At 37.2% G+C, this 24403-nt stretch overlaps 1 protein-coding gene across 2 annotated transcripts; it reads left to right on the forward strand.

Moving 5' to 3' along the window:
- Positions 1-5152: 5152 nt before the first annotated feature.
- Positions 5153-21102, forward strand: LOC145783137 (phosphatidylinositol 3,4,5-trisphosphate 3-phosphatase and dual-specificity protein phosphatase PTEN-like). 2 transcript variants are annotated; one of them, XM_082594921.1, is made up of 12 exons: positions 5153-5324; positions 5641-5725; positions 6224-6268; positions 7249-7292; positions 7865-7995; positions 9054-9165; positions 10592-10723; positions 13383-13543; positions 13988-14060; positions 14375-14433; positions 15883-15993; positions 17671-21102. In XM_082594921.1, the coding sequence occupies exons 1-12, from the start codon at positions 5249-5251 to the stop codon at positions 17923-17925; spliced, it is 1284 nt and encodes a 427-aa protein (XP_082451047.1). In that variant the 5' UTR covers positions 5153-5248; the 3' UTR covers positions 17926-21102. The 2 variants fall into 2 exon arrangements, with proteins under 2 accessions (XP_082451047.1, XP_082451048.1); XM_082594922.1 differs by having other exon boundaries at positions 9054-9161; positions 10588-10723; positions 14381-14433.
- Positions 21103-24403: the final 3301 nt, after the last annotated feature.

Here is a 24403-nt window from a genome sequence, read left to right on the forward strand (position 1 = left end):
AGGTTTCTACAATTGATGGCCGATGAGGTTTTCAACTGTTCATAGTTTGCACCAAATAGATAGGCCTAGACTACAGACAACCTTATCATTACTTGCTGCTAGTCTAAATCTATCTTCTTTAGGGAGACTATGAAAACCTATTGCGGTAGGCTTTCAAATGCAGAAACCTTCTCAAGCTTTGCGAGGAATTCGGAGTTTGCGACATTTAAAGACGCCCGCTGAGAAAACCTCATAACACAAAAAATATTTTCCCGTAATTGTACAAATGTACAAACCTTGTGAGGTTTGCGAAGGTTTGCTACATTTAAAGAAGCAAACCTTGCAGAGTTGCCAGATTCCACAAAATTACCCAACCAAAACACGTTTCAAACCAATCCCAAAAACAAACCATTTTTTTACAAGTAGCCTAAAAAAGAGCCAAAGCATATAGGTATTTTAAACACACTTCAAATGACCAAACCTTGGAAAAACCGGTTTCGTTCACAAAATATCCTTTACAGTGGTTCTTAACCTGGGCGCTACCGCCCCCTAGTGGGCACTGTTAACTTTTAGAGGGGCGGAAATATTCAGGGAGCGTTATAGGGGGCGCTACATTCAGAAGGTGTAACGTTATTTTCCTCACTGCAAATTTGCTTTAGTAGTTCTGCTGGGGGTACGAGAATCCACCGAGGATGAGGAGCTATATACACTTATACAGTATAGAGATTGTGTTTAACAAGGGAAGTAGTGATTCTCTCTCAGAGCATTCTATGTTGACCTATACAGCACAATGCACAACACCATCCGACAAGCGTGGACGTCGCTATAATAGCACCTGGACTGGAAGCCAAACGCTAGGCCTCATCTTGGCCTCATATATATATCTTATTATTAGCCTACGGTTATTATTTTGAGTTTTTTGTTTGGGGCACATGCATGTTGTAAATGAGAACTGAGTGAAATACTGCCCCTATTTCCTTGAAGTAATAATAAATGTGAATGTGTTTCTTTAAGTAAATTTACCATATTCTCACAAGCTAAGTTTTCATTTTCTAATTGCACAGCGCTACAATGCAGAATCCGATATAGCTTCACTGTATCACGCATCATCTTTAGTAGGCTACAGCCCTTATATTATGGTGGGCGCCAGACTATGGAAATCTCTGAAAAGGGGCGCTGGGGAAAAAAAGGTTAAGAACCACTGTTCTAAACACACACAAAAACTTGTCATTAGGCACTTATTCGTTTTGTGTCACACTGCGTAGCCCAGGGCTGGAACTACAGAGAGAGAGAGAAACCTTTTATTTCGTCTGTTGCGACAATATTACGGTACAATTATAAACAATACGAATAAAATAGTACCATAGCTATCTAAATACCACAACAGACAGGAAGCAGCGAAAGACTATATCAGTCATCGAGTCAGCTGCTTCCCAGTTCTTAATGTGACAAATGTCAAGCATCGGCAAATTACGTTGAAACAAGATAGGCTGATGTTCAGTAATATTAATGAAAGAAAAAAAAATCATGTGCTGCTGCGATCCTTAAGTGAAGTCCTGTGGTTTTATTCAAATATAAACTTTATTCCGGGTGATTAAAAATGCGGTCGTCTGCAAAAGTTAAGTTTTATTTATCGTCTGCAGCCCGGTTTTTAGAAAACCAGTAATTAGTGAACTCACCCAAGCATGGTCTAACTAAGGGATGGAGTACTGATTCCTGAATGTCTGACTACCAAATATTGCGTTAATATTAACTTGCAATAGGCTATCTCACAAATGTTGATTGCAAAGGCATTGCTTTAAATGTATTTATATCAAAACTAACCATAACCAACAAAGCAGAGATTTTGATATCTTTTTATAGATGAGAATAGAACTTCTGCAACATCAACACTAAACAAGTAACTTGTTCAAAAGGGTTTTAAAAAACATGCACCCGATAAATAAAAAGCCAAGAAATTTAAAAGAATACAATAAAAAATACCATCTGGCAACCTTGTGGTTTGCGAGGTTTGCTACGTTTGCTAGGTTTGCGAGGTTTGCTAGGTTTGCTACATTTAAAGACTGCCTTTTAATCCCACTGTGTAGCTATGTTGTCATAATGGACACCAACTAAAATCAATATATATCATTTAATTTCACGTTTTCTGAATCAAGGTTTCTTTCTATCTAGTTTTAAAATGTTTTTCTTGATATAATAAATTTTTGTTTGGCAAAAAGGGATCTGGAGTGGTTATGTTTTTAAGGAAAAGTGTAGCCTATGCAATGTTTGCCACACAGCTGTTTGCTCCTGTTCACTCATTCCAATTTTGTTTTAGTTTACCATAGCTTTTCACTAGTTTTGTGGGAATGACTAATTCATTCTCACTGTTAACAAGTAAGTAGCTGTACAAATTAGGGATACTGGTACTGATTTATAGGGTCTGCTACTATTCGGTGAGTCCGATTCGGTGAGTCCGATTCGGTGAGTCCGATTCGGTGAGTCTGATTCGGTGAGTTCCTAACCTCTAACCCCTAACCCTAACCCCTAACCCTAAAACGGCAATGATAATTAGGCCACGGTACCCGATAATTTAAAAAAAAAATTGAAAAAATCCCCTGTTAAGGGATCGGACTCACCGAATCGGACTCATCGAATCGGGCCATTCCGGATTTATAAGTGGAACATAACATTTTGGGGGTGCAACCTATTTCATTCTTATTCACAATGAGGTTGTCATCTTAGGCGCAACAAGACCATTTATTGATTAGTTTAGTGAGGATGCAACCTAATTTGTACCATGAACAATTCGTACCGTTAGTTCGTACCTTGAAAAGAACCTGAGTCGCTGATCGCAGTTTCCGCAAACTTTTTTAGATTTTCAGCAAACAAATAAAAATTCTTAGGATCATTGCCAGAAATTTTAAAATGTTTGCAGAAACTCTTATCAACCTTAACCCTAACCCTTTTAAAATGTTTGCGGTATGCGGAAACTGCGATCAGCGACTTCGAAAAACTCTTAGGATCATTTCCGGAAATTTAAAAAAGTTTGTAGAAACTGCGGAAAAACGGAAACTGCAATCAGCGACTTCGACTTTGTTTTTTTTTTTTCTCTCGATCTTTTCAGTTCGTTTGTTTGCGGAAACACCCTAACCCTTTTAAAATGTTTGCGGAAACTCCGATCAACCCTAACCTTCCTTTTAAAATGTTTGCGGAAACTGCAATCAGCGACTTCGGCAAACTCTTAGGATCATTAACGAAAATTTTAAAATGTTTGCGGAAAAACGGATCCTGCGATCAGCAATGTTCTATTTTTTTCTCTCGATCTTTTCAGTTTGTTTGTTTGCGGATACCGATACTCCGATACCCTAACCCTTTTAAAATGTTTGCGGAAACTGCGATCAGCGACTTCAACTTTTTTTAAATTTTTTCTCTCAATCTTTTCAAGATACGAACTGACGGTACAAATTGTTCATGGTACGAATTAGATTGCACCCGTTTAGTGAAGATTTGTAGTCCCAGTGCTTTCATTTTGAGCCTACTTACTCTGCCACAACATTGTTTTAAGCTTGGTGAGTTTATTACAACGAAAGGAAATTAAATCACAAACTGATAGAACCAGCTTACTAAAAACAACCAAGTTAGATGTTTTTTTTAAACGTTAAGCAACGTAAAAACGATGCAAAATTATACATTTTTGCTACCTGGGTAGTCTTGGCCTGGTTTTATCCTCTGCTGAGAGTAAAAAAGAAACACAAACGATAAATATTGGAGAAATTGACTTGTCTTCACAACCTTAAAACTAACCTGTATATACATGCATATCATAGTGCAATGTCAAGAAGGAAAAAAGCAATCTCTGTCTTATTGAAACAATTGGTTTATTTTAGTTTTTTGTGTTACGGTACTTCAACTTTTTTTTTCAAATGTTTTTTTTAGTTTGATTTGTATGATGTGTTGTGTTTTAAGTGTATATCATAATAGGTGTGCCGTACCAGATGTAGGACTAGACTGTTGTGTAAAAACACCACTTCCAGAAAGCAGAAAGGCTTTTTTTTTATTAAAGAAATTAGCCATGCTATATAGCAGAAATAACACAAAGTTGGTCAACCTACACAATAACTCAATGCACTGCTCCAGACAATGTATTGATTTACCAATGTTTAACTCTTAAGCTTAGTAATTCTTTACTCTATTTTAGAAAAGTTACGATACTGCTATGGTATATATAATTGTTTTATTCTGAGCATGATACTTCAATGTAAACAGTTACAGACAATCAGACATGTTATTATAAATGAAGAAAAACTTGTTACTACTATGCTAAAAACCTTAACAGCCTGTTTCACCCCAGATCCTCAAAAATGTTTTTATACTAATATAATAACTCTTATTTTGTTTATGGAATGTGAATTGTGAAGATTTTTAAAAGTTAGCATCACTACAGTTTCAACAAACTTTGTGTATAGCCACAACCCACAACGTAATAGTAGTGGAAAGGCATGTAGGCTTTTAATCTCAAAATGATCCACCAGAATATTATCACTCAACTTGTGAATGCTGTATTACTGCATTGCAAAAACACTAATGTGCAATTGCAATGTTCATTATATACACTTATTTATCTTTTAAAATGACGCATAATGAATGTATCCATTCAGGATGTAATGACGCTAACATTCCTGTATAGCTGCTTGGTTCGAAGGATGTTCATATCGTTAAACGTTGCTGTTTATTATACTTATAAAAACTGAACATTTTTCAGTTTCCTACTTGCAAAGAGCACTTTTTGCGGTTTTTGTGTTACACACCAGACACTTTTTTAAAATAAATATAAAATTTTTGTCAATGCACATTAATAAGTAAGGAAATACAGAATAAGCAGTTTTAGTAGTTTAAGTGTACCGTACTTCATCAAGCCGAAAAGATGCAACGTTGCACAATGCACATGCGACTTACAGAGAATTAGCCCAGTTTAATCTGATTGTTTGTTGCTTGTGTATTATTTTTTTCTTAAATACAGTGCTTAAAGTTGAGAATGTGAATCACACAATGTTCACTTTTGCTGTTGTTTACAAATTTTATCACAGTGATAATGCTTATAAGCATAATGTAATGTTAAAAAAATAATTAATTTTTAGGCAACGTTATTGTTTTAATTATGTTATTTTATGCCAGGTATATGAGTATTAGAATGAGTTCTTCAGTGTATTAATTACAAGTGATGTCAACATAGTGTTTCCTGTAGTGTCTTATTTATATGAACGCAGTTTCCTGCATATCGTAGATCATGTCAAAAATCAAGAGACTTGTTAGCAAGAACAAACGTCGCTATACTGAAGATGGATTTGATTTAGATCTATCATGTATGAATTTTCAATTTTGCATTTGATGTAACATCAGATTTGTATTTTACTTTGTATTATCTTTTGTTTAGTCAATAGTCATTAGACACAAATAAAGGCAATCAGTTAATGGTAAAATTAATGGCTGGATTTGCTATATAAATGAATCATAGAATTATTGATTTCAGTACTTTGACAACATCATGCTAATGCAATGTAAAAATTGTTATTGCACTTGAATGGAAAAAGTAGCATTATGGTACTTTTATACTATGAAGTATGCAATTCATGAAATGCTTACATAAGGTTGATTTTCAGTCTTGTATTTTATGATCAGATATCTGTCCGAATGTGTTGGCCATGGGGTTTCCGGCTGATAAGGTGGAAGGATTTTATCGAAACAATATTGATGATGTTGTCAGGTATGTATGATTTCTATTGCATATTTTTCTGAAATTGCCCTTAGGTATAACAGGCAAAAACACACTAAATTAGACATGTATGGCAGAGGGCAGCAGCTTGTGTTATAATTTTCTCATACAGCTTGTTTCACCGTTGGTGGGATTCTCAGAAGGTTTTTATTTGGATTCGGTAGATTCTATTTGAATAGGATCCTATTGAGGATTCCAACAAGAGTGAAATAGGCTGTTAATATTTTTATGAGACTAGCAACTATTTTTGCTTCAATTGCTCTGCTTGTTTTTTGCTTATCATTGAGTGCTCTTTTTGTAGTGTTAATAAAGTTATTGTATAATGTATATGTATGTATCATATAAATAATGTGCCCTAATTCATCCTAAATAAAAATATATATATATACATTATACAATGTATAAACAATAAACCTGATTGTGCAAATGACTTAAAATACAATCAAGCAGCAGATGACTTAGCTAAAAAAACGTTTTGAATTTATTTAGATTTCTGGAATGCAAACACAAAAACAATTACAAGGTTTACAATCTGTAAGTACAAGTGTTGTATGGGTAAAAAAGTATAAATTTGTTTCAGTTCTTTAGTACAAAATTCTATTTATGCTACCCTACCATGCTCTGTAAGACATTGACAAGTCATTAAAATGCAGTACTGTATTGGACTGTTGCTATTCGGCGGCATTGCCATTTGCAAACACATTTTTTGTATTTAAATCAAGATGTTTGCTGATGGGTGATTAAGTGATTATTATTGGATGTGACAACGCACAATATTTTTCTCTAATTTTCAACAATATATATCACCTAGCCAACCAAAAACACTTGGGACATTGCACGGCATTTGGAACTCCGGAAAAAATTAAGAACTGATCAGCTAGTTTATCAAAAGCCACGTCGGCTATGATATATACATAATATATTGTTGCATATCAAAATACAACTGTTGAGTTTGGTGGCGACTTTCGTGCGGATTATTTTTAATTTTTGGTATAAATAGGAAATTAACTCATATTGTAATTTGTATATCGACGCAGGTGCATTTTGGTTATGCTAAGCTTTCCAGTGAAAACTTTCTATAAATAAGTTGTGAGTTGGAAAGAGTCAGAGAATTGCGTTTTTTCGATATGTATAAACTTTACATTGTAAAGCTGTCTGTCAAGTTAATTTGAAAAAAGTGCTGAAATAAGTCTGTATATAAATTTGAATGCGTTGTTCAAAAATCGTTTAAGACTTGTAAATTTGGACTTATGACTAGTTCTGATCACTTGCTTAACTAGGAGCTTTGGTTTGTTCTATACCAATCTGTTTGTGTTGCTGCATATTTATATATAGGATTTTTTCACTGTCGTCCTTTTTACCAACATATAATAAATATTAAACTCCATCTGTACATATTATTCTTATCGCGCAAAGGAACTACCATACCGTACTGGCGTACTGTATGTACTGGTTTAGAGGTTTTATTTTTTTGTTTTAGTTAGTATCAAATAGTTTATTTCAATCCGTTTCAGATGTGCAGAAAGGGTTTATGATACAAAGAAATTCCACGGTCGAGGTTTGTACTCAACGTAGATCAAATGTAGATTGTAGATGTGTTTTAAAATTGCTGATTAATCAAGTCTTTTCGACCAGTATTCACACAAGCTTCCCAGTTATTTTATGGACTGTTTGTCTGTTTGAATTGTATTACAGCGCTGCAATTTTTTAAACGCACGATTTGTTAAGTTTAGTTTATTTTTTACCCTGTGACGCCTTGTGTTTGATGAATTTCAATAAATATTTGAAAATTGGTTCTTTTAAAGAAAGTTTCACAGTTAGTGGTTGAACGGTACATACAAGGTTCAATATCAAAATACTGTATTGAGATGCAAAATCTTATTCTGATATTGTCAAGCTGTGACTGATGATGTGCAAGCAAAACAACAAAATTCTGTGTTAAATTGAGTTTCACACCTGGATTGGATACCGTACTCTACATATCTCTGTTATACTTAAATATAATTTGGCTTAAAAGGCAATGATGCATTTCGTATGCTGTCTTAACCACCTCAGCAGTCAATCTATTGAAAAGCTTGAAAAAAAATCATCTTTATGATTTTCTGGTCACCTCTTATTCTTTTTTTTTAGTCGCCTCTTACCCTTTCGACGACCATAATCCACCTCAATTTGAACTCATCAAACCTTTTTGTGAAGACGTCGATCAGTGGCTAGGCAAAGACAAGGCCAATATTGCAGCTATCCATTGTAAAGCTGGCAAGGTAGGATTGATGCAAAGCAACCAATACGCTTATAGATATATATATAGATACGCATTTATAAAAGAAACTTGTTAAAAAATCGGGAACATATTATAGACCAGTGGTTTCCAAAGTAGAGGTAATAACAAGTATTTGATTCATTGTGAGTCAATGCAGCAACGCAATTACGCTAGACATAGTGCTCTGCACGATAACAATCGTTACACAACTTTGAATGTTTGCTGCTCTAATAAGCAATGGCTGCCACCAGTGGTGGCTTGCTCTGGCGTCATGTAGCAGCATGGTGACAGTGATTATTTCTAAACTTACTGGAGAAAGTATCAATACGATTCAAATACTTGAGTCCTACGAAACGTAATATTTAAGGTAATAAATAAGTCATCAGCGCTATGTTGGTTTGAGTTAAAGGGCGGGGAAACCCAAATTAACTTTTTGCGAGTTTTTTGTTTCAGCGTGATGTCATTGTGTACAACATGCGTTTTAGCAAAAAAAAAATCCAAATTTTGTTGCCCTCGTCTCGCTAAGGCCGCTTTTGTTTGATACCCGTTTGCGAGGTCTCGTTGCGCATCAAGCTGTGATGCTGTTCGCTGTGACGTCACAAGGTACGTATAGTTGTGGCCAAAAGTTTAAGACCAGACTTGATTTATGACCATTTTTGCATTACTTCAAAATACTGCATCATATATTGTTTCAGTTGCATCATCTTTATGCATCATCTTATATCTGATGCAGTATTTTGAAGTAATGCAAAAATCGTCATAAATCAAGTCTGGTCTTAAACATTTGGCCACAACTATATGTACCTTGTGACGTCACAGCGAACAGCATCACAGCTTGATGCACAGCGAGACCTCGCAAACGGGTATCAAACAAAAGCGGTCTTAGCGAGACGAGGGCAACAAAATTTGGATTTTTTTATTGCTAAAACGCATGTTGTACACAATGACATCACGCTGAAACAAAAAACTCGCAAAGTTAATTTGGGTTTCCCCGCCCTTTGAGGATTTTGAAAGAGTTTCATAGTCAACATAGAATTATATGTAACACTTTTTGTCCAGGGAAGGACGGGCGTAATGATCTGTTGCTATCTTCTGCACCGTAGAAGATTTGCCGATCCTTCGGATGTGTTGAATTTCTATAGCCATGCGAGAACAAACAATATGAAGGCAAGTATGAGTTGATATTTCTTAGCAGTCGAGTGTAGCAAGAATTGACAGCGGTAGAGACGTCTTTTTCCCATGGGGCTGGGTCAACCGGTATCGCACCACTAATTCATGCCACAGAGCTCTTGGCGCTGCTTTTGCCAGTCAATCCTTTGTGCTGTCTAGTTTATTCCAGAACAGTAACTGAATGAAATCTTCGAATGACTTGTAATTGTTCAACCCCTGCATGCCATGTATTCGTCGTAATGAATGATGTCCGGTTGTTGTGCGTAGTAAATTTTTCTATAGCCTACTTGCCAACGCAATTGCCGCGAATAAGTTGTATATTTCCAAACAATGTTAAAACAAGCTTTCTGGACTCACATTTTCTTGTGAATTGAACCTTACCGAGAAGGCGAAACATGTGGAATATGCGAACTACCGTAAGTCATGGATGTAACCATTGCAAGCCTTAAAGCAGCCGGCGGCCATCGCGGCCATGGCCGCTAAGTAGTGCTTGAATGACCGCCTGCGCTACCTCCTCCGTCGGCCAAGTTTGGCCGCCGGTTTCTTCTAGCCAATTATTTAATTTCGCAATAGAATGATCGTGGATTAAATGTCGAAAATATGTAGTATCAAAGAGTGACGCAGAATTAGGTCAGCGCATCATAGTCACTACTGTTGTATTGAATATATCCAGCTGCGATCACCAGCGCTGTAAGTCTTGTTTGCAATTCCCGATGTTTATTTTAACGAAGTGTTAATCCGAAGTGCTAATTTACATCGGCTGGCAATATTGTCGTTTTTATATCAATTCAATGTTGTCGGACATTGAATCGTTGTTAAAAAGGAGAACTAGGTTAGTTGACATCCGTGGGTAAAACACGTGTCTTCATAGTTGAGAACGCTGTGGGTTAGTGACTTCACACCCTCAGTGGTGACATCATAACGGAATAAATGGTCAAGTTTTATGAAAGGCCGTATGCAGTTGAAACAATTTACTGAGCTGCGAGCAGTTAAAACAATTTAGGGTCGTTAGATGGTCCCGCAATACCGGATTACAATTCCGATAAAGCATTTAATGCGTGGTACAACGATTCTATTGCAGGACGTCGCCCAGACTTCAACAACGCTAAGTGATCATTTTAACATTGTTGCAAGTTTAATGCTATTTACGTGTGCTATCGTTATTGTATTTTGGCCTCCAAGCACGCAGATTTGGCCGCCGAGAAGGAGTTCTCGGTAGGCCACGATGGCTGCCGGAAAAACAAACACGAGTTTTAAGGCCTGCATTGTATTTACTAAGAACAGCCTAAGTTAAAGCATGGGGTAGAGGTGCTTTTCTAATTTGAACAAAAATATAACCGACAAACTAACCACGTTCAAAAATCCAGATGCACATAAATTTTCTTCGTATTGTACCAGAATAACGTTTGTAATACAATTGCAGGGAGTAACAATTCCATCTCAGATACGCTACGTTAACTATTACGCGGACTTAGTCAATTCTAACCTCACATACAAGCCCACCACTTTGCTTCTTCATAGTATACAATTACAAACTCTGCCTCTGCAGCATATTACAGGTGAGTTGTTTCATGTTGCCTTATCTCCATGGGTGATGGCTTATGAAAAGAATTCAATCTGTTTCTTTGGGGATTTGGCTTTTTATTTGTACTTCCTTGTGTAAATTTTAAAGGTAATTCAATAAAAAACTCGCAATAAACTTTTTTTCCATCTCATATCGATTTGTCGTCTAGGAAAATTTTTATAGTTATTAAATACTGCGTTTTATCATCTTATTTGCAAAAAGGGTTTTATTATCATGCACTTAAATCTATTTATAGCTTTATAGGTTTCTGCTACGCTTTCAATGTATAACATCCAAACTTAAAATAGCCAACTGTTGTATTTTCTTGCACAGACAAGACAGTTTCTCAGGCCGACGTAGTTTGAGAGCCTGGATTTGCTTCTGTGTCATTCTTGTGGATTCGACTTTTTACTTGAAAATTAACGACGCAAAGTGTCTGAAAGTTAAAACGTTGCTGACTAAGTCCAGGCCGACAGCAACAAGTGGCTCATATGATAATCGCTTTATTTGCATCACTTCAAAGGTTTATATTAAGTGATATTTATCCCAAAGCTATGCAGTTTCACAAGCACGAGACGCATCAGTCGCCTTGACAGACATGACAGTGATTTGCAAAAGAATAACAAAACCCAACTCAATAATTTAAACATTATTGAAGTTATAATATATTCTCGAATTTTTCATTATCATCGCTGTCATGTCAACGGTTTTTCATTTTAAACTTCCTTTTTTTATAGACTTTGAATTTTATCAATTTAACAATCACTTTCTACTAGCCGTTTTTCTATCTGTGGGCCTTGATCATTTTGCAATTGAGCAACATAAACGGATAGAGAACGCGTTGAAACACAATTGCATTTGTCACTGGTTATAATTAGCTACATAATAAACTTTTCTAAATTGTTTCGGTTGAAAATACAACATTGTTTTTAGATTTTAAACACTTCAAAAGGCTTTAATGAGATGCCATAACGAAAACTTACTGGCGATTACATTTTATATCAATTTACATAAATTTGCGATGTCAGATAAGAAAACAAATTTGTTTTTTGCTATGTATTCTTCACCTATAAATTGAAGCCATGCAAGTTGAAGCTCATTGGTCAATAAATATGCCTTGTAGTTAATAATGTACGACATCAGGATTCTCGTTAATGTGGTGTGGCTAAAACAAAAATTTATGTTTCATAATTGTTGATTTGCGTAAAAAAGGTAATGGGCCTAAAAATTTAGCGTAAGATAGGCCTTATAAGAAAAGAAAGTGCAGAACTACTGATCTTACTGATTACAGCCACACGCGTTGCGGAACAACTGTTATGACGCGGCTCGAATAACTCTGACCCAAATGACTTGGTTTGCTGTGCAATTCGTAATTGCGTCGTCCAGTCTCTTTTATAGCAACATAAACCGATGCATGCCAATGCAGGAAAACTTGAGTTTAAATAGAATAACAAACAACCATAAAACGAAACGAGTATATTTACGATGGTGCTTTTTAGAGTCGTCTCCATACATCTAATAGACGTGTAACATTTTCCTAAAAAGTCAATTTGTGATGAGATTAAAAAATAGAACGTGTTGTTTTAAGAGCGTGCCTGCGCGTGCAAAGCGCACCTCTCCACCCACCAGTATCACACCCGGAAGACGCGTGGATTTTCAGACGATTTAAGCCGGCAGCATTGGCGTAATTTTTTTAAAAAATTTGACGAAATTAGGGGTGCTCTAAGTTATCTTATGAAAATTGTCAATATAGGCTAATCCATGGCCACATGGAAATGCGGCCTGATTTGTCACATTTTGCAGATTTTGATTACAGCTACTGCTAGTGCTTGACTGACATTTTTTGAGATGTTTTTACTTTTTGCGGTTTCCTAATGACAAAAAACTTTTTTGTTGCCTTGGGGAGGCAGCAGCAAATGAGAAAAAGCAAGTTGAAAAACGCAAAATCAGACTGTTATTGAAAATTAACAGTCTGACTAAAATTTACAAAATCAAATTTTCTTTGTTTTTCAACATGTGAGTATGTTAAAACTTATTGTGTCATCTGGGGAAAAGAATAAAGAAAGCATAAAAATATAATTTTTAGAAAAATTTATTTAAACGTTCGCCCAAAGTTAGAAAAACCTGGAAATTTTTGCAAAATGTGACAAATCAGGCCGAATCAATTGAAAACCTGACCGATGGAAAATGTTAAAACAAATGACTCAATATAATAATAAATTCAACCATGTTTAGCCTACGTCATGAAACATCGAATCAACATCAAAGAGGATAATTTTGTCGTATGTGTAATCGAATAGACTGCAGCGGTATGTCAAACGTGTTTGTGCTTAATTGTTACGCAATAGTACAATCATGTCTGCCTTTGATATATATGGCGCTGCGTGCCACCCACAAATGTAAAACACTGAAAATATTGCGCTTTGGTGAAACGACTTTCAAGAAAGAAAAAAACCCGTTGTTTAGCAATGCAAATTTCCATTTGAATCGGTGTATTTTGTGGGCCCAGGGGTGCTCTCGCATTTATGTTGTTACCTCAGATTTTCATTTTGGGGTGCTCAAGCACCCTTCGCACCCCTGAAATGACGCCTATGGCCGGCAGTATCAATTGAAATACAAATTTTGAACCAAAAACTCTGTCTTGTCTTCAACAGGTCTCTTTTTCGTCGTAAATCAAGTCAAGGTGAAACTCTACACGTCTAATCCCGACATGGTAGAAAAAGGCCCAAACTTCATCGTTTTCAACGTGAATCAACCATTGCCTCTATGTGGCGACATAAAGATTGAAGTCTATCACAGACCTGTTATGAGAAAGGTAAAGCTCTTTTAAGCATTGTCACGTTGTTTTATTGAAGTTTAACTGACTATGCGTCATCTGTACTGTGCATACATTGGACCCTGCTTGCATTGTGAGCCATTGTATTTGAGTTCTCGTTACTTTTTGAGGCATTGTAAACAATCTAATTGCACACAGTTAGTCAATCAATAGTCCAAAATTTCATGCTGTGCACGCTAGTATGTTACAAAGACCATCATTTAATGCAAGTGCATTGGGGCTACGCCCATTTTTTAAAATTGATTTTGTTTGAATGAACTGAAAATACTAGTCTCATCGCGAAATGTATTCTTATTGTACAATGGCTTTCTGTTTAGCCATATATTGTACAAACTGTCCGGCCATACTAAAATATCAAAATAGGGAGTCTGCAAAATGTGCATGAAAGGTGAAGTTAATGGAACCAAACTTTTTTTCTCCCAGGAAAAAGTCTTTCACTTTTGGTTTAACACTTTCTTTGTCCAACATGGATCAGGCGCGAAAAACTCGCTTCAAGGTAACCTAGCCTGTAAATCAAATTTAACAGGTCTGTAGACGTTGAATCAATGTAAACATGACGGATTTTCTGTCTCAGTTGCGACGATTTTCGTGATAACTTCACAACAGTTTGATTAATTGTTTCCGATGCTCATTGGTTGTAAACTCGGCTTGCTTCATCGACTCTTAAAACGCTAAACAACTTGTGTCCTTTAAATAGAATTTGAAAATATTTAAAGCCGGATCAAATTTAAATTATTTGCTGCTTATTCTATGAAGTTCAATGCGGTTGCACGTGTCTCTAAATTAAAAGGATAAAAATGTTTCTTTCAGGCAAAGAAGAAAAGAATACGAGCTCCAACGCCAATGGAAACACCCGCCAGTTCCAGCAGGTATTTTCATCAATTGTTTGCATGTTTAGATTCACCTCCCACGCATTGTGGTGCATATGCTCTTTGTTTCAATGCACATCAACCTTATGATTAAGGAAATGACGTAACGTTTAAACAATTAGCGGTAAGTCTTTACGTCTTTTCAATCTTGCGCGACAATAGGTTGGTAAAGTTTAAGTAGTTTTTGTTCATCAATCGTCCATTGACATTGAATTTCAGCAAAAGTTATGTGTAACTGGAAAAATCATTCTTTTGCTTAGTTGGTATTGGTACCCAGTTTTTCTGTTATTTTAGCGCATTGTGCATTTTTTAAACTTATAATGAAACGACAACAATCGACTTTTAATTTCCAATTGTCGCATTTTGGACTTGTTTGTGAAGATCTTTGTGCAGTCCCCCCTTGGGGCCACCTTGTTCGGATGATTTCTTCCCAGTTTACACCAACCTACAAATTTCCACTGTTTTAGTAAATTTTACCAGTGGACCAATACAAACTGGCGATTTGTCCTTTTAACGCCACTTAAACTTTTACTAGCTCGGACACTAAAGCATCGTACTTACTACGTCTTTTATTTAATATTTACGTCATCAAAGCTTTTCGTCACGTTTTGGCTGCAGAAAGTTTGCCAAGTAATCACACGATTTTAAAGCTCTGCTTTAGATTCATCGATTTTTTTGTTTGATTTATGTAAACCACACATGCTGAAAAAGCTAAAACGACCCATAATAATACGATAGTTTTTAAAGCGAACATATAATTGTTGAACCGCTTAATTGAAACAGTTGCTATATCATCGACTCTAAAATAGTGTATTTTTGTTGATGCTGAAAATAGGTTTTGTTTTGCTTTCTTGTTCAGGTAGTCAGAAAGAATTTTCTTGTGCTACATAGTTATGCTGGTTACAGCCATTGAAGAATTTTTTTTTTTTTTAGTGTAATACTCGTTATTTTGACATGATAGATTGCTTCAAATTTGTGTAGCGCATTAGTTTCGACAAATCCTGTGACTTTCTTTTCTAATTTACTAAGTTTGATTGGCACAATAGACATCTTTGCAACTTTCTGTGTGTAAGTGGCAGTCGAAATGGATGTTATAGAAGAGTCTGATTGTTGCTCAAAACGGTCCGGCACCCATGGAGGGAATGTAACTGTGTCTTGTCAAGGCCCTTTGTGATATCATCATCATCAGTCGTTATCTCCGCCAGCTTTGTAACATGCATTTGCATAGAGATGTGTTTTCTTGGCTTCACGACCGCTGAATGTAAAACTTAATACTTCACCACTTGGCGTGATATTATATGGCCAAACTTCGTATCTGACAAAGGTTTTACAAAGTGCATCGATGGAAACCCTCACTAAGTTTATTCCTTGTGGCGCCATACATGCGGCGCAGCGAAATTAGTTTCTTTCACTCTGGTATTGCATTTTTCCCACTGTTTTTGTTTTTAGGCTGCCCACATGCCCCATCGAAAGGACATGATCCTCCTCAACTTTAGAAAGAGCGAACTTGACAGAGCAAACAAAGATGAGGCAAATCGATTTTTTTCACCTAACTTCAAAGTAAGTTTTCCGGATTGTTATCATAAACCGCCTTATCGCGTGTGTTAAATATCTATTTGTTTCAAAAGAATAGCAGCACCAGCATTGGCGGTATGCAAAATTTCTGAAATTTAAATTTGTGAAAATCGTTACTTTTTGTGGCTAGTTTACATACAATAGTTCTTGCGTTTCTATTCTTAGTTGCCGCAACAAACTTTTGAATACGCAACAAGAAACGAATAATTTACTTACATGAGAACATTTTGGCCGGCTCGGTTTCAGTTTGTAGATTCCAAACCTTAGTAGTTTGTGTAAAAACTGCAGCTTCTTTAATGACGTTCTGAAAATGATGCGTAATCAGTAAAGTTCTATATTGAGTGAAAAATGCAGCAAATTTCAAATGTTAGCATTGTGTGTGTGTGTGTGTGACGACCAGGAAGTAACAGTTAAGGGAAATATCATCTCGTTTGAAATTAAGCCAAACAGCAGTTTCTTGTTCCAAGAAAAACTTCATTTCGGCATAATTTTATTTCCTTACAGCTGGTTTGTTGAAACAATCAAACCAAAACTGGGCGCCTATTCCTGTCTCCTGTCGCCTATGTGCCCGTGAGTTGTAAATGCAAAGCTAAGTCTTGGTTCAGCCACTTCCAATTTCTGCGTTTGCCCGTATTGTGCAATGTATGTCCTCCCATCGAAAGCGGTGGCAAGGTTCAATCACTAAAATACAACTTGATATCGTAGTACAACATGGAAATTTTAAAAGCTTTACGTCGTTTTTTCTGCTGATTTGCTGAAAGCTGTTACTTTATAACTTTTTGTCAGCTGCAACGACTAACTTCATGAAGAAACTAGAGTAGGTGATGTTTTTATGTCTAGCATAAAGTTGCGTACAAAAGTCAAAAACACGCAAAGTGCGTAGGAGATGAATCGCTGATGTAGCTTCGCCTATTTCCGTACATATTTAGTCAACTCATCTCATTTTCTGGAGTGTAGCATAAAAACTAATTCAAAACCCAAAACTACATTGCAGGAGAAGTAGCCTAAAACCGCTATTCAGTTCGCTTAACTGTTTTAACATACACTAAAAGTCTAAATGATGGAAGGTAGGATTTGAGTTTGCTTGGAAATGAAATATTCACAGGATATGTCACCATGAGAGGAAAAATCGCACGCAATGTAAAACTCGATGGTAAAGCTTCATACTATTTTTGTGCTCGTGATTCTTCTAAAGTAACAGTATTCAAGCTTGACTTAGCTGACTGCGCATTTAGTAACTTTTACATTCAACTTTTAGTATTTACTGTAGCATCATAAGAATAAAAAAATAGCACGTCTTACCACAGGTGGATGAAGATATATTTTGACTTAGATATTATAAGGCCGTTTAACTCGTCCAAAGCTCACCAATAAATTGCAACAGTTCCTGGTTCACTACAAATATTCCTTACTTGCAAACTTACATGGACGATGAAAGTGTGGCAGGAATGGAGTAATTACGTGCCAAGTTATGTCATGTGTCAACTGTCAACTAATGCGTTTACACTTTACATTTTGTGCCGTTTTTTGGACTCCTCAACGCTTACCGACAGGCTCTGCACTTTGCAGCAAGTCGCTATAACATTTTTGTTGTTATACCTGCCCCGATTCAAATCTATTGGCAGCCAGAACTAACCCCACTTGTGTTTTTCTCACATTCAGGTGGTACTCATCTTCAGCCATACTGATTCCTCCGGTGCTTCTAGTGGAAAAGATCCATTGCAGCAAGCTGTAGCCAGAATCCCTTCTTCTCAACCCACAAGCACTGTAAAGACTTACATTGATCCAGGTATCCAAAGCACCGACACTGACGACGGTAGCCTATCTGACACTGACGATGAAGATGACTGGGATTACAATGTTAATCCTGACAGGACCTCCGAATCTTCCGCCGGCAGTTCCAGATCCCTACGATAACATGTTTCTTCTTTCTGTCCTTATCATTATATGTTTTTGCGTGTTGCTGCGCTAGAATAATTCCTCTGTACGTTTTGTGATTAGTGCACTTATCTTTTTGTTGGTAAGACCTTAATTAAGCCTACAAAACTTTAACGCATTGCCAGTTGTTCCAGCCACACCTCTTCGTTCCAGCTGCTCCCCACTATATTGCTCTAGCCTCAACAACTATCTTGTAAAGTGGATCACTTTAACATCATTTTCCGAAGACAATCGCCAGTTATATTTGGCGATAAGCACTTCACATTTGTAGGCTACTTTCGCTTGTTGTATTGATGGCCAGTGTGTAAAGTTTTGTTGAGAAAAATCGAAATTTTTTTATCGATTTTTGAATTTTAAAAACGCCATGACGTACAATAAGGATGGATTCGAATTTCATACGTCGCCCTAGGGAGAAAAGTTTGTTAGAACTGTCAAATCAGTGGATCAGGTTGAGGAAAGACGCGATATAAGACGAGGGTGCTGAAAACCTGGCCACTGGTGTCATGTGATATTCGAACAGCTCCCAACATGCAATTGAAGTAATATGTCTGGGGGTGATATGACAAAGTTTCCATTGAAAAATATGCGAAACAGGGCGGCGTTCATGTTCAACTCTGGCTTTTTGGCGTTGAAGCACCACTTAAACCCTCAAGTGTAATGAACGACCTCCTTTGGAAAAATTCCAGCCATAAGGTCTCGAAGCATTACGAACTTTGATATATTTGTTTTTACTCCGTCTTTGAATCCAGGTTCTTAAAAATTCTTTCAAGTTATCTTCACCTTTCTTAGGCCTAGATGTGTTTGCTATTGATGCCTTGTGACTGAGGTATTGTTGTTTGCAATAATCCCTTGTTTGTTTATTTTGTGTGATTCTTTGGCCTGCATTTTCTGAAACAACAGCAGCTGTTTGTATTTCTATCAGTCTGTATTGTTTTGACTGAGATATGTTAATTCCGTTGTCTTGTTCTGTTCCGTGCTAATAGTTACTGAGAAACCTATTTCATGTAGAGCAGTGTCACTTATTTTTCCTTGTGTCCTAGCTCACTTAGTTCCATCCCGAAACGAAAATAACGCGTCACAGTTAAAAATGACTGGGTTTTTGCCTAAGTAAAATATCATATCATTCATCAGACATTGGGGGTCATCAGACCTGTCATATTTCCTTAGGCAAGTTGGCGGAATACCTCAAATTTGGATACATGTGAGACTGAGTAAGATGACGTCATCGGATCTTTGAACAGTCCCATAGTGTATTTGAATATTTTTACTGACAATTTATGTTTTTCTTTCCATTCCTGTATGCAGTAGTGGTCGTTGATGCCTCTCCAAACTCCATACAAGCGGTTTGATCTTTTGTGGGTTTCTTTTGTCGCTATCTTTTCAATTAGACCCAAAATATTGTTAATTTTAATCACTTGTGTATCTATTCAATCATGGCCGAAGACGTTGAATTGCTGAAAAATGATGTGATAAGAAATGTATGCTTTGACGGAGCACCCTAACGCAAATTCAACGTGAACAGGATCAAGTTTGCAAATGTCAAATCTTTGTCTTGAAATAGAGCCTCGAGGAGCAACTCGCACTCGACTGGAAGGTTCATGACGATGCTTTGTCTTGATCTTAGTTTGCCTTCCATAAAAGGCAATCGTTGAACTGCTGATCCTTCCCATAATCATCTCACGATTCGAAACTAGCTGAGCAATATAAGTTGCCTCGACATCAGTTGAAGCAAGACTAAAACAATCATTTTCTGCACGTTTTTAACGACTTTATGTTACTCGAAATTTCAAGTTTGTAAACTTGTGGGCATCACTGGACTGATTTATAGGCGATTGCATCAGACTCATATTCCTCTGCTTGTGCATTTCACATGTTTTGAATGTTGAGTTTAGTCACCACAGTCACTGCTGTTGGATTTCTTTAATTGGTCAACAGGCGTTCATTTTTCGACGCTTACGAACAGAATTTAACTTCATTCGTTCGTGGTGCCTTACGACAGACGGTCATGAAAGATCTCTCAATGTGCATTGCATCTGCTGGACTTCGAGTGCTTGAATGATGATGTTTGTGGCAGTACCTGTTGAGCACCACAGTTGCCTAATGCCTACCCTTTGAAGCCTTCACCAGACCTCATATTGCATGATGACTGCTTGTAATTTCAGTTTCTAACAACGCTGGTGTACTCAGAGAGGTTATGAAAGTATGGGACATGTTGTTCGTTCACTTGTTCTTTTGCTGCATTTCGGCTGGTTTTAATTAAATCTTGTATTCTTTTACTGCTCATGCCCGTTTTAATATTTTATGTTAGACTATAGATCAGCGGTTCTCAACCACCGGTGGTCCGTGGCCCCCATGTGTCCGTGGAGCGTTTTCTGGTGATCCGTGAAAGTTTCTGAGTTTTTAGCATGATTGGTAAATTACGAAATTTAAAAATTGGCTGTGCTATATTTGTGTATTACAGTTTCTGTATCCAGGGCTGTGTGAGCACCATCTTGCCCCCCCCCCCCACCCGAAATCACTAGTAGGACCGTATGTTTAGTGATCGCCCTTAAAAATAGGACCAGAAAGTGTTTAGAGCCGCAAACTCTTTCAATATGGAAAAACAATTTACATTCAACTTTTTAACAAAGAATAAACAACTTTTCAGATTTTATAGAAAAAAATAGTTAGGGAAAAGTAAGGTAATTCGATACATTTTCAACATTTTTGCCCGTTGTTTGTTTTTCGTATCCAGGCTTACTCCCTGTCATTGAAGATTTAGATTAAGTGGACGGGAATGCAAGGAAGCCAATCTTCGTGACCACCTTCAGAGTGTCTTGCCAAAGACACAGTCGCATGCTCTTGAGCGGTGTCGAAACGGCGCCCTTTCGATTGTCGTTCCAGGGCTCTCACCGCTTGGCAATGCAGCGACCAGTAAAAATTTGCCAGTTAACTAAAAATTACGTGACACAAACTTGAGTTTAAGCTAAAATGACAGTCTGATCCCTTGCATATTTTTTTAAAACATTTTCATTTTTCTATTTTTGTTACTTTTTTTAGATTGAAATGGTAAAATGTATCAATTTACTTTCCACGGAAAGTAAATTGATACACCCGGAAAGTAATTTGATACAGTAAAACTAACACAGAAACCTCCTTTGACAGCAAAGCAATAAATGAAAATTTAATATGTGATTGGCGTGCTTGAGTGCAAATGTGACTGTTGAGGCCCATGTGTGGTGGTGCAGGATGGATATGGAAAGGACGATTGGCTGAAGTTCTTACGCTGTTCTCGTTTTTTTGTCAGCATATAGCGTGTAGGCCAACGAAAGTCTATAGGATAATAGCTGTTTTCCAAAGTAGCAAGTTTAGTTAAAAAAGAACAAGTCATTTAAATCAATGACAAAAAGGTTTGGTGGGCTGCTTGTACTGATAGCTCAACTTTCGTGGTTACGCGTGAAATAACTTATTCACCAGACCGTTAAAATATTCAACTTGTCAAACTGGACATTAGTTGAGTAACCCTGGATACGATCTCAAATTTTAACAGTAGTTACGTAGTCCACAGATACACTACGCTATTTTTTTGAATTTTCAGGCATTTTTCTTTTTGGATGTACCGCACAGTAGGAATGCCATAGGCTACAATAGCGTAGAAAAAAAGCATTTTGTGCACTGGAGTACGCTAGAACAGTGGTTCCAAACTTATAGGTCGCGACCCAAAGTTGGGTCGCTTGTTTTTCAGGCATATTGTATCTTGGGCGAAAAAATAACAATAAAAAAAATTTGAAACGTGAAGAGATCGATCACAAAACTGGAAAATATAAACACAAGTCATGAAGCGTTTCATGTCAAGACATCGGAAAGCTTTGTAGCATGATCGTAGTGCAAGAAGTTTTAACAATTTTCGCTTTTATTATTAGTAAATGTAAACCCAACAAAAATTTCAGTCTCAAACATAAATTAACTTGACAAAGTTACGGGATATATATTGTAACGTGCACTATATGTCACGAACGCTATGTCGGACAAACTATGACAAAGTTTTCCACACGTTGGACCACGCATAGTCTGGTGTGGTAAAACGCATCAAAGCCCCAAGTGCTGTATGGACTTATTGCTTTTTCCACAGAGAGGCCTTTGCTGCAAAAAAGCTGTCTTAAGAGCTGCATGAAGCGTTGAATGATGTGAAGTGTGTAAACTTCATCAAAACAAGTCCACAAAATCGGCATTTGTTTTCGTCTTTGTGGATTCTGATTGTTATCAAGCATTGCTGTTGCACACAGAAGTGCGATAGTTGTCACGAGGTCGTGTCCTGAAGCGAGTTTGTAATTTGCGAGAGGAGATTGCTATCTTCCTGAGGCAACAGAACTGTGTGAGATTAGCCGAGAAGTTTTTGCTAGAAGATTTCAAGGCAAAAGTTGCTTACCTTGCCGATATATTTGACTCTGAATTCTCTAAATTTATATATGCAAGGCAACGGTTTTACGGTGATTGATCGCGCCGCAAAAGTTTCTGCTTAACACAAAAAACTCATATTCTGGAAAAGTTATGTCACCAGAGATGAGTAGCCTACGATATATTTCCTCAGCTAACGCAATATATCTGTGACAATGAAGTTGATATTAAGCAAACGATATCATTAGACACCTGGAACAGTTTGCCAAAAAGTTTGTGCACTACTATGGAGAATCTCTAACACTTAATAACCAAAATGATCGGATAATTGATCCATTTGTTGGAAAAGATCTGCCTCAATTTTCCATCCATGTTGCAGAACAGTTTATGGACATAATGACAAAAGTAGCAAACCGTATTTCTTTTGCGTCCTTCAAAAACAAACAGCCTACCCCAAAGGTTCTGCAAACATCCACTTTTGGGCTTCCATGTAGCCTACAAAGTGTATCCCACAGTTTCACAATTAGAGATTCAAAAACAGATTCCATTTGCAACAACTTGGCATTGTAAGATTGGATTTAGTGCCATGTGTGTATTGAAAACTGAACAGCGAAACCGGCTGGAAGTTAAAGCCGACATGCGGCTATGTCTAAGCAAAATAACGCCTCGATTTCAAAAACTCACTGACAGCAAGCCAGCACAGCTATCTCATTAGTGATTTGATAAACATATTATTTTCGGAAAAAGGTACTGCTTTTGTAGTGCTGTTTGTTTGCAACACAATCTTGTATGGCTTTTAAAATATTACGACAATTTGCTTGGGTCGCAAGGTTTCACCGAACTGAATTTTTTTTTAAATGGGTCGCCTTAAAAACGAGTTGGGAACCACTGCGCTAGAACACAGTCGAAAAAGACTGTGCAGCGTGCACTCGCGCAACGATTTGGAAGAAAAGGGCCAGATGGAAAGCAGATTTGGACATGACATAAAAAGTTCGATTAAGAATGTGGCTTATGCAAAGTAAAAGGATCTGGTCATATGATGATAATTCGGTAAGCTGAAGAATTATGAAAACATGAAAAGATTGTTTCAAGATTTGTATTGAGGTTTCTGAGTCGAAGATAATTATCTTCTGATCAGTGTAGCCTAACATATCCTACTATTGAGAGTAGTAGGCTACCTAAAAGAAAGAACACTTGGTAACCTTGACACAATAAAGTTTTTGACCTGTTTACGATTTCGTATTTTCTTTTAAACGACGGGCTCAGACTGTTTCTTTGGTGTTGGTTTTCCGGAGCTTCGCTTTCACTCTGGTATTGAAATGACGCAGAAAGTAGGCTATAACTTCAGTTTGAACGATTAAATACGAAAAAAATTTGACACTTCGGCTGAGCGCAGTTTGCTCAGCGAAGGCAAGTCGACCCTTGTGTTCTGTCAAAAACAACTTAAGGGTTTGTGGTAGGCTACCGAAGTAAAGCAAAATCCCGAAAGCGAATGCAGCTACGTCGAGCCATGTAACACCCCATCAGTGTCAAAAAGCTGGTTTTCCCAAGACACGCAAAGGTAGAGTGTCCTGCGTTGTTCTGAATGTCGGAAGCCAGCAGTGCGGGGAAGGGTGTGACTAGTCTTCACACCGGTAGATCAACGTTGTTTTTATAATAGAGCTTACGATGTTAGGTTGCTCAGCAAAGGCAAGTCGACCCTATAGCTCATTCAAAATCAAAACTTGAATCTTCAAAATCAAACGGCGCTATGTTTCAACTCTTGGGGTGTGCGCTTGAGCAACGTATTCTAAGGACTGTTCTCCATTCAGCGGCACCTAATGGATGGCATAATTCCCCGGCAACAACACTTCAACAATCGGAAACTTCACTCTGTTATTCTCGGTAACCGGCCCTGCGCCGAAAGCGTCCACAAGTATGCAAAATTATCATTATCAGGAATAACCTATCAAAGCTTTCTCGGTCTGAGGAAAAAATTCAAAACCAACCAATCCTTGTATGCTGTCAGAAACAACTTATAGATTCGTGGTGCCAAAGTAGAGCAAAATCCCGAAAGTCGGTTTGGCTGCTGCGTGCCACA

Source organism: Aplidium turbinatum, chromosome 14 (genome assembly GCF_918807975.1).
Source record: "Aplidium turbinatum chromosome 14, kaAplTurb1.1, whole genome shotgun sequence".
Classification (NCBI taxonomy): Eukaryota; Metazoa; Chordata; class Ascidiacea; order Aplousobranchia; family Polyclinidae; genus Aplidium; species Aplidium turbinatum.